At 34.3% G+C, this 12,213-nt stretch overlaps 1 protein-coding gene across 1 annotated transcript in view; it reads left to right on the plus strand.

Annotated features, from left to right (window-relative positions):
* Positions 1 to 12,213, plus strand: part of xmas (RRM_XMAS2 and SAC3_GANP domain-containing protein xmas) — a 523,534-nt gene that overhangs the window by 390,678 nt on the left and 120,643 nt on the right. The window contains exon 22 of the mRNA XM_090401436.1: positions 8,894 to 9,017. Coding sequence (XP_090257562.1) covers positions 8,894 to 9,017 — 124 coding nt within the window. The remainder of the gene's footprint in view (positions 1 to 8,893; positions 9,018 to 12,213) is intronic.

The raw sequence follows: 12,213 nt of genomic DNA on the forward strand, positions 1-12,213 counted from the left end.
CTAGAAACTATATCTACCTGATCTATTTACAATGATATTATAAATTTTATATATAAATATATATATGCAATTTATTTTACACTTTTATGGTTAGCCTTTTCTTCAATGAAAGCATAATGCTATTAGCTATTTAACATCACATGGCTTATTCTATTTCGAATAAATTAATTGTTTACATTCCACCTTGTAACAACTGTTTTATGCCACTGATGATAGTCTGTTAATCTTAGACTGAAATATATGGCAGCATATTTAATAAATAATACTTTTACCTTGTGTTTTTGTGTATATATTGTATAAAGAAAAGCTTCTTAGTATAATGAATCTGATCTAATAACAAAGCCTTGCTAGTCCTTTGATAAATCTTATATGCAGTACATGATTTAATAGCTTCCTTGATTTTAATAAAATTAGGCATTATATCAGCATTGTAACAGCAGTTTAAAAATGAGTTTGTTATGTAAAGTTTTTTTTTAATGTAGTTACCAAATCTTCTGACAACATTCTAGTAATCTTCGCCATAAAGATCTGCAACTCAATTTTATAGAAATGCATAGTAGTCAATAATATTTGAAAAAACATACAGCACATTGACATTTATTAAAAACAGGAATAATAACTCCGTTATATATTTTGCTCACTGTAACTTGAGCATTGTTCTGAAAGAGATCAAAAGAATTGGTTATAACATTTGAAACATGAACCAAATGATTCAAACAGCATGAGTATACTTTCACTTATCTTGATTGTAGCTGGGTAAACAGGACTAAATACAATTAAAGTTCCTGACAACCAGGTATAGTTATGTAATTCAAAACTAGTACTAAAAAAAAAATAAATTTCTGGTTATTTCCCAAAACTTGGAAACAGGTGTGCAGTCTGTTCAATTAAGATAAAGGTAATGATGCAGTGTTTTGCATGTTCTAAGGAATAGACAATCAAATTTAAATCTACTGTAATGAAAATCTTTGTTGGATCATATTGAATGCTATTTCTAGTGTCAATGGCATGAGAAGCAAGGACTGAATACTCTGTATTCGTGCCTGATTCTAGAAACTTTATGTAATCTTGGTGTTTTTGGATTCTGATCTTAACGGAGTGCCCAGTCTGTCCTGTGGTAAGCATACCAGGCAAGAATAGTGCAGGCAATTAATCCCTTTGCAGATGGTAGGAAAGAAGATAACTTTAGTGCTGGTTTGAAAGTAGTATACAGTTTGTATTTCTGGAGAATCCTTCAATTTGTCCAAAAGTCCCTTTAATTTAGGGTATGGAAATTCTCTTAACATCACAGATGATAACGTGATTCTTACTTTATTTAATTGTTCTAATAAAAGGGAGACAACATCACCAGAGTTAAAGATCGGTACTATCAAATAAGAAGCCTGAATAGCAAAGAAATGGAGCTAGCTGAGGAATTAGATAAGTATCAGATCGACTTAATAGGGGTGACTGAAACAAAAAAGACAAAAACTGGTGAGATCTTTCTGAGCAATAAATACAAAATGTTATATTTAGGCAATGACAATCAAGGAAAAGAAGGAGTAGCCATAGTATTCAACACTAAATACGAGCTAATCTTATTGAATGGCAGGCAGTGTCAAGTAGAGTGATGTCGGCAAATATGAGAATGGGAAATTTGATAATGAGACTTATTTGTGCCTCTGGTCCCACAAAAGGTTCTACTAAGGTAGAAGTGGAGGAATTTTTTGATGCTTCTTTAGAAAAAGCAACTGACACAATGAAAAAGGAAAAGTTGGTCCTTGTTGGGCATCTAAATAGCAGAGTAGGAAGTGATTGTCAGACATACAAAAATGTTTTGGGAAAATTTGGAGAAAAGAGCAAAGCTAATAATAATGGCAAATACCTGTTGGATTTCTGCTCAGGCCATGGACTGGTTATTACTAACACCATGTTCCAACATAAAAATGTGCACAAATTCACATGGAGAGAAGACACAAGGAATAAGAAATGTCTCATTGACTATGTTATTGTTGATAGTAATGTTTTCTTCCTGGTGCAGGACACCAGAGTGTACAGAGGATTTGAAATTGAAGTGATCACTATTTAGTCTTGAGCAGGATAAAATTGAATTCCATATTGAAAAGAATAACATGTAAGAAAGTTTTAAAGCGAATAAAAGTTGAGCAGCTCTCAGATGTGAACTGTAGACTAAAATACACAAAAATTATTGAAGAAAAAATGAAAGAGTTTGAGAACAGGAATCAAACCTTGGAGATTCAGTGGCAAGCCTTGAAGAAAACCCTGATTGATTCAGCCAGAGAGGCATGGATAGAAAAATCAGAACTCCAGTGGACACAGGAAGTTAAAGAGGCAGTGAAGGAAAAGAAGAAAGCATATCAAAAGTTCCTGGCAAATAAGTCAGCTTGTGCTCTTAGAGAATACAGAGACAAATGTAAGCTAAACATTGTGTAAAACTAGGTAAACAAAAGTTCATGGGAGGACTTTGGCAAGAACATAGAAAATAAATATGAAGAAGGTGGTAAGATATTCTGGAGGTTGTTGAAGAAGCTTAGAAATGGAGGAAAGAGTGCTGTAAAAGGAGTTGATAAAGGTGACATGAAAACGGGAGAAAAAGATATCCTTGATGTATGGAGTAATTACTTCGAGAAATTGCTAAATGGAACAAGCAGTGATAGCACAGTGGTAAAAAAACACTCAACAGGCATACAGTCAGGAATAATATCCATACTCGAAGTAGAAAAAGCCATCAAAGTCTTGAAATGTGGAAAGGCAGCAGGAGTCGATGATATTTGACCAGAAATGCTGAAGTATGGTGGTATAAAAGTCTTACAGTGACTGCACTGCATTGCTCAAAAGGCCTGGACAGAGGGACAAATTCCTGATGATTGGAGTAGAACTCTCATAGTACCCATATATAAAAAGGGAAATAAAACTGAATGTGAGAATTAAGAGGTATTTTCCTACTGAGTGTTACTTGTAAGATTTATGCATGCATACTTAAGAAATGGTTGAGAAGGATTGTGTAAGGGAAAGCTGGTGAAGAACAAGCTGGATTCTGGCCAAATAGAGGCTGTCAGGATCTGATCTTCACTTAAATTACTTAAGTATAAAGAGCTAATAAGCTTCATTTCAGCAATGAAAACATTACTTAAATTGTCGCCGATACTTTATAGTTTACTATATTCGGCAAGAAACTCTCTGATTCCAATCTTTGAGTTTCTTATTCGGTTTTAAAACTATGTGGGATTTAATATCCCCTTAATTTAAGTAATGTTTTCATTGCCGAAATGAAGCTTATTAGCTCTTTATACTTAAGTAACTTAATGGTTGCACCTGTTTGGAAAACTCGTTCGCAGAGTATATAAGTTCTTTTCGCTATACACTTTGGTATTAGGTCTAGCTACTCACTGATGAAGCCTCAAAAAAGGCTGAAACCGGTCTGGGTAGTGACCTCCCTCCATAATGTAATAACAGCATACATTTCCTAGGAAATGTGTTTTTACATTATGGAAAATACCTAAGAATAGCGATCTGAACTTCCCCCACCTTTGCAACGAGTCGTCCGGTATTGTACTACGTACTAGGATCACTTGCATTGGCTAACGCTAGTGTTGCCGATACTTTATAGTTTACTATATTCGGCAAGAAACTCTCTGATTCCAATCTTTGAGTTTCTTATTCGGTTTTAAAACTATGTGGGATTTAATATCCCCTTAATTTAAGTAATCTGATCTTCACTTTACGACAAATAGTTGAGAAAGCATGGGAATATAACAAAGATCTGTATTTAAGTTTTGTCGATCTGGAAAAGGCATATGACAAGGTGCCAAGAGAGAAACTATTCAATACGTTACAGTTATATGGTGTTATTTTCGGAATGAATGAAGATTGAAGCTATAAGCGCTTCATTCCGAGTTTAACACGAAATGTCATTGCCAGAGTCAGTATTGGTTTATCAGACTAAATAAGATGATGTTAACTTACCAACATAATTCTTTTTTCTTTGTACATGCTGTTTCGAGTAATTTAATTGTAGATAATTCTTCTAAATCTCCTGTAATAACTGTGTGCTTTCTATAAATAATTATGTATGAGAGACAGAACGAAGTAATCGGCTTATAAAAGGAAATGGCCTGAAGCAAAACACGTGAGCAAGGCAGATTAGCACGTGAGTTTCTCCAGGGAGCTCACCAGAGTACGGTATGGCAATAGTTGCCAGGGAGAAGTAAGTGCCATGCGCAGTGAAGGAAAAGCAATGATGTAGGAAGAAAAACATAGAGCACACAATATAAAATCGGTTGTGGTGCCTTCAGAATTCTCTTGGTCCTTTTCTTTAACGGAGTGGTCAACGAAGTCAGGAGGTCATGCCAAGGTTGGAAGACCATGTGGATGTGTCCAGAGGAGTCCGAGAGTCAACCTGTAGCCAAGCAGAGTGAAGTTCTCGATCCAGCAAGGAACCCATCGGAGAATAGAATGCCATGCTGAGCTGATTGATCTGAGAGCAGCGAACCTACACTGTCGCTTCCATGATGATGTGCCGTACCCAATACCATTGCAGATTCGCACAGGTGAAGTCTTATAAGAATTAGGACGAGACCAAGGATGTGCTGCCTGGACTCATTTGTAGAAGGCCAAGTATCTCTTCATATCTGAGTAAAGTAGACTTTTGATATGTTTTATAACTGTACTGAGAGAATCATGTGTTGCTAGTGTGATGGACTTTCAAAAATTGCTAAGACTGAATAGTGAATGGACTTTAGTGTTGTCACTCAAGAAATTAGAGAAAGTTTGAGCTTTAAGCTGAAAAGCTGTGTAGAATTGCTTTAGAGATATTTTTACCGTGTCGAATGCAAATTTCTTCCAGAAATGCTGTTGGTGGAGTATAATATTGCCCTGTAATTGAACTGTAATCCTTAATTAATGTCTTAGAGAATGTGTAAAAATTTAAAGTAATTAACAGAGTACTCGAGAGCTTTAGTATTGATATAATAATATGCTTGAAATGATTCATATCTGTATACCTTCGTGAAATTGATGATTAAATGTTTTTTGTTATGTTAACTTATTGACTTGCCTGATTTTCTTCCTATTGAACCGCTCATAAAAGTAGAACCAAGGCAGGGAGGGAATAAAAGTAAAGAAGGCTACGACTGCAAGGCAAATCTTGATAGTTTAGATGATCTAAGTAACTAATAGTTTCGGTTAAGATAAACATTGTAGTGTGCTAAGCTGACAACTAATTCCTTGATATTGCATTGTTCAAATATCTAAGACATAGAGTGGTGCAGCTAAAAATAAATTTCTCTAAGTCTGAAAGGGAATTAGCACCAGTGCAGAACAAAGGATGTGACGTTTAGCCACGGCAGACCCTTGATGTGCTGATACACATGCACTACCGATTGGACTGATTTATGGCCTAGACTGTGCTATGAGACTGCATTGAAATTAACATAAACTGAATTTATAGTAAATAACTTAAAAATGAAAAGACATAGCATGTTAAAGAACCTCAGAGATATAAAATTCACATAAGAGAGTATTAAAACGAAGTCACGAAGGGAACAACAGCGAGACTGACAAAGGTGCAGCCAAGCAAGAATTAATAAATGTAATTAATAACTACAAGCATTAACGATATAAAGATTAAATTTTACAGTGTCAATGAGATCTACATTATATCAAGCAATACTTAATCTTTATTTGAGTTGTAAGTCAACAGTTAGAATTGAAGGAAGTACAGGAAGATGGTTTAATGTTAAATCTGGTGTGAGACAAGGATGTACGTTATCCGATCTGTTATTCATTATCTATATGGATCACATTATGAAGGAAAGCTGTATTAAACCTGATATCAAAATTGAAGATGTTAATGTCAGCTCTTTGCTTTATGCGGACAATGTTATACTTCTAAATAAATCTGCTATAAGTTTGCAAGATTCCCTGACTAAATTGAATAACTGTTGTAATAGATATGGTATGAAGGTCGGCTATAAAAAGACAAAGACAATGAAAATAGGTAGAATCGTTGAAAATGTCAACTGCGTTGTGAATGGAGAACCTGTGGAACAAGTATTTCAGCTACTTAGGCACGATTTTTAGTGAAGATGGTAAATTAAATATGGAAATAGACAACAGAATCAACAAACCTGGTATGGTAGGAAATCAATTGAAGAAATTCTATGGAATAAGAGAGAAATTAGGCGGAACATTAAATTAGCTGATACAAGACAGTGTTCAAACCAGTTTTATTGATAATAAATTTAGTTTAATCCTTTATCCAAGTGTGTGCAAATAAAGTTTGCACCTGAAAGTATCTTCAGGACTGGGGTAAAGTGGTACAACACTGGGCGACTCCTTGCAAAGGTGGAGTAAGCTACCAACACTCCTATCTCAGTATTTCCCATAATGCAAAACACATCTCCTTGCGGATATGTATAATGTTATGCATTAAGGGAAGGGCCACTACCAAGAGTATTTGAGAATACTCTTGGTAGTGACCTCAAGAATATTGAGGTCTCTTCAGTGGGAGCCAGGCCCAAGTGGAGATACCAAGGCAGAAGCATTAGCAAGGTCATCTCCTCCTATAGGAGCTGCCAAACGGTGTGCCACTTTTTTATTAATTTACTCTGGATTTAGAGAAAGATGTTGAAAGTTTATTTTTCACTTGGTCAGACTATAATAAATTTAGTTTAATCCTTTATCCAAGTGTGTGCAAACAAAGTTTGCACCTGAAAGTACGTTTGTTTGAAAGAAAGTTTGTTTGCACACACTTGGATAAAGGATTAACATACTTAATAATTTTTGTAGCAGTCAGAAGGCAATTTAAATTATATTTTTGTAGGATTTTTGCTAATTTGTCTAACATTTTTGAAGTAAGGTAAGAAAACTATGCTTTTGTCATCATCTGATTATTGTTTTTGAGCAGGAGATGGTTCATTCAAAATACTGTTTATTGTTTTGAGGTGTAAACATTTTTAGGAAAATGTCTTTAATATAATTTATTTATTTTTTTATTTATTATTATTATTATTATTATTTTATAATTGCTGGATAGTAATAGCTCTTTCTTTGAGAGTTTTGATGATGCCTCTCTTCTATACTGGGTGGTGGTGGGAACTAGCATGTAAATACCAGTCTCTATCGAACTTCTTCCTGTAGACTTCAAGAATAAGATTACTGTGATCTTCAACTGAGATGAGATCATCTAGGAAGGAATAGATCTATCTTTTTCTGCTTCTGATGTGAATTGGATTTTGTTGAAAAAACAACATTGTATATAAAAAATGCCAAGGGTTTTATAAACAAAATAAAAGACATTAAACTTTGTCCCATCCCACAGACGTCCTGGCTACTCTGGATTTTTGTCAAAAGCTTGTTCACTCAGATTCTGAAAGGAGGAGACAATTTTAATTTTGGATGACATCTTTCTGCCTGATGCTGTTAAACTTTTCAAACATTGTCTAGAGAACACTCATAAATTTCATGACTGCTATTTTGGACAGTCTGAAGGCTTGGCTGTAGTTGCAGCAATTTCTCTACAGTAATTTATACATGGAAAGTTTGAACAAACAGCTGTTGAGAAATAACATACCAAACCAAGATTATGAGTAAGATGTGTGAACAGTGTTTTCATCATATTGAAAGTTTTTACACTTGATTATGATATAAATTAAAGATGCCAAGAAATTATATTCTTGGTTTAATCCTTTATCCAAGTGTAAGCAAACAAAGTTCGTATGCAAAGTACACTTGCTTACACTTGGATAAAGGATTAACAAGAATATAGTTTCTTGGCATCTTTAATTTATAGGTGTTTTCATCATTTGGCTAGGCTCAGAAGAAACCCTCCATAACTCCACCGACTTCCTTAACAGTTACCCAAAATCCAGTTCACATCAGAAGTGGAAAAAGATAGATCTGTTTCCTTCCTTCCTGGATGTTCTTATCTCAGTTGAAGATCACAGTAATCTTACTAAGTTTGCAGAAAGAAGTTCAATACATACTGGTATCTGCATGCTAGTTCTCACCACCTCCTAACACAGAAAAGAGGCATCATTAAAATTCTCAAAGAAAGAGCTATTACTATATCCAATAATTATTATTATATAAAAAAAGAAATAACTTATATTAAAGATATTTACCTAAAAAAATAGTTACACCATCAAAATTATCAATAGTATCTTGAATGAATTATCTCATACTCCAAAACAGCAGCTAGGTGACTGCAAAGGCATGGTTTCCTTACCTTCAACAATATCACTTGTGTTCTGACTGCTAGAAAAAGTGTTCATGATGTTAAGATTGCCAAAAACAACCTCGAGTATACAAAGGCCAAGAGTATACAAAGCCTTCTGTAATTGTGGTTTTTGTTACATTGTACAGATGGGACCGTCTGGAGCAATCCATCAAAAAGAACATATTAGAGATGTGGAAAATAAATATGGACTAGCTTTTCACATCACCAATGTAAAACATCAAATTAATTGGCAACTTACTAAAATGGCATACATAGAATTCAGTAATTATGTACATAATTTGAGGTGAGTGAGATGATAATATGTCTGACCCACTGTAATAAACATCAAGCTGTAATATTAAATCATCTTGTGACAATGAGCCGCACATCTGATATCTCATTCCTACATTCAACAGCAATCTCATGTTGAAGAAATTAAAAAAATGACAGTTACTCATTTAGAAATCTCTTTTTAAAATACTGCTTTTTGTTTGTATTATATCCTAATTTGAAGAAGTTCGCAATAGTGTTGCAAAAAACTAATCAATTTATTAAAAGTGGTTTACTTTGTTTTTGCAAGTAATTAGCAAGACATTTATGATATTTCCTTTGGTAGTATTAATATTAGCTTACTTTTATTTATTTTTCATTATTTTTCTTTTTTTCTCGTTTCAGTCCCCAGAATCTATAGTGTGTCTGTATAATGCTGCTCTGAAGCATTTATCTTTTACCATCAGTAACTCATCATTAACACAGCTCTCCTGGCCAGCTCCTGAATTTTATGTGCTCACAGAAAAAAGTAATTTTATCTCTACTTTATCATAACTGACCATTTATTGGTTATTATTACATTTATTATTATTAAATCAATGCATGTATGTAACAATAAATAGTATTTGGACCAGTAATCGGCTGTTGTTAGATCCTATTTCGTCTTAACCCATACTTTGGATCCGACATGTTTGTCACTACAATGTTCTTAAACAAAAAATAAGTTGCTAGTTGATTTCTAATCCAAATATAGAGAAAATTTGTATTTATTGACTGCACCACTCTATATCTAAATTAGTCCAAGAATTGAAGTAAAACCAACTCTCAACTATTTCCCCTTAATATGTTATTATTATGTATACAGGCCGAATTTACTTAACTTATATAATTCACCCGCTTCGGTTCGAATATTTTATGAATGGTGCAGTAAAAGAGATTCAGGCAAAATACAACTTTAGATCAACAAAACAAACATTTAATTTAGGCTTACAATTTATACACTTTAGTTTAAATCACTGAATAAGGTATTATAAACATTTTAGCTCATCTGGTAATACAGTCATACTATCTCAGGCAATGGTTAATCTGTTGTCTGAAATACAGCCTTCACAAAGTTCATTTAACTATTTAATAAAGTTCCTTAGTGATCAATTACATTAATATCTCATAGTTACTTAAGTTCCAAATACAATAAAAGGGCAGTAACACTTCTTCACAAGTATACACTCTTAAATCCGTACTCCAGCTAATCTCTGCAATAGTTACTGTTAATATAGGGATATTCTAGGAAGAAACACACACACACATATCTCCGCATAGGAATATCAATAGTTCGATGATTCTTACCGGTAATCTTCCTTGTTCATCTACTTATATACGAACATTTCTTATAACTGTATACACTTAAAACAATTAACAACACTCATTAAACAAATCTTCTTAGTAATAACTGAATAAATTAATGGTCGCAATTCACATAGTTAAATGTTCTTGCTCAGAGCGAAACACTTGTATCTTTGACATCACTTGACCAATTTAGTATTCTACTAATAACTCTTGAACTAAGATAACACACAGTAATTTTTTAACTTGAAGTTTTTATGCACAATTGCCTATACTTCTGGCATTTAATTAATCTTTTAGGCACTATATCTCTTAACACAGCTATCATTTAAATTCAAGCTTACTGCCTCTACTTATTCTCTTAGTTACTCCGTGCTAAACTTCAAGTTTCCATGTGTCCCTGAAAAGTCGGGCCTGAATTTAAATGCCAACTAAAGTATAGCTAGTCATCCAGTTGTCACCTTGCTATCTTCCATTGCTTTATTTGTTGTTCTACAACTTACTAGCTAACTCCCTCAACTAGTAAACTTTAATTAGCTACTTGAGTGACTCGCTGTTATCGCACTCTGATTCCCTGAATGAATCGCTTTCTCCACGTTCTTAGTTTATTTATCCCTTCTTCCCGCTGAAATTATTCTCGTGCTCTCTTCAACTAAAATCCTTTCCAGCCCTTCAATACTAATCTGTCACACACTGTTCTAAACTCGCGCTAGCTATCTTACATACGTCTCCATGACAACCAAAACAAAATATAATAAAACTGAGGTATTGCACAACGTTATACCTCTACATACAGGAACAAATAAAGAATATTTACACTTCAATTAATACACAGTTAAAATGTTGGATACAAATTCTTACAATATTAACATAGCAATAAATAAAATAAACTTAATAATATTTTAATATAGAGTCTTTTCACTATTAATGCATATCCTTGATTAAATAATTAAATATCAAATAAACTTAAAGGTAGTTATATGAATATTAATTTATAAACAAGTGATTTACATTAAATAATAATTACAAGTTTAGCTTATGTGATGGGAGATCATGTTGGATTCTGAAGCAAATATTAATTACTCAAATCTCTATATATTCAGAATCCAACACTGTAATCTGCAGACAGGGTTTTTGCACTTCATATGAGTATTGGTAAATTATAAGCATATCTTCTGATTTTCACTAGTTAGGCAAAATGCCAACAGTCCCCCCAGATAATAGATGACTTTTATTGCTTGGTAAAATACTCCTGCCTTAATTAAGAGGGAGATGTTAAATCCCGTTTTATTTTATAGCCGGGTACAAAACTAAGTTACATACCCGGCTATAAAATAAAACGAGATTTAACATCTCCCTCTTAATTAACAAATTCACCGGTAAAATAGCCTTTTGGTTTATTATACTCCTGCCTTGTTCTCACTAGGTTTATAACCATAAAGGATACCCTTAACCTCAGCACGTACTGTCTTTAAATAGGGAGCCAACAATAAAGCTGTTCCACAAACCAGCCAGTAGATAATACACAACACTAAACTTGTGGTAACCAGCCATTCCAATCAATCTTCAAGCAATTCTGTTGCTACTCACTTGCTCTACTAGGTCATGCTTGGAGAGAGGCTGGGTATGGCTGTATTCAAGGATCACTATACAGGCATGGATAGGAGGCTGGACACTACCCATGTGGGAGCAATGCTCTTGAGTAATTAAAAAAAAACTGTTTTAAGGAGTGGGGGGGGGGGTTCACATTTCACTAACATTTATGACCTCTTCTCAAATTTAAATTATGTGTACTAAATGTACCTAAAACCTGGCATAGGATCTTGGTGGTGTCCATGAATGCTTTCGTCCCTGCTTCACTAAGGCCCTGCTTCACTAAGGTCCTGGATGGTCTAGTCAGGATCATTCAGATGGGCTTGTCTTCAAGATCATTGGTTGTTGGAATAAGTTTTCTTTCCCTCTGTGGCCATAGCCCAAGTTTTTGCAGTGCTGGTCTAGCTAGGTAACCCTGATGTTCCACTTCCAGGCTCATTTATTGTTTGCTTGATAGTGGATATCCATGTGTGGCTCACTGGAGAAGGGGATATATGGCACTGGATCATTCAGATGGGTACCTTCACATGGTTCCAAATGAAGTACAGGAAGATGTGAATGCTATGCATCAGCAGATTAGTGCAATGAGGGCATGCTGAGCAATTATCATGGGAGTTCATCTATACGGATATAAATTGGAAAAGCACATGGCCAGAAGGAAAAGGAATTTATGCAGTTACTAAGGGATAATAGCATCAGAAGATCTATCCATAACTGCAGTAGCAACTCTACCTCCAATCAGGAAAGTGAATATGCAGTTTTCTGCTAGGAGGTTGCTCAACATATGG

This window comes from Typopeltis vanoorti, chromosome 12 (genome assembly GCF_054136105.1).
Source record: "Typopeltis vanoorti isolate ZY-2024b chromosome 12, IOZ_Tvanoo_1.0, whole genome shotgun sequence".
In the NCBI taxonomy this organism is placed as follows: Eukaryota; Metazoa; Arthropoda; class Arachnida; order Uropygi; family Thelyphonidae; genus Typopeltis; species Typopeltis vanoorti.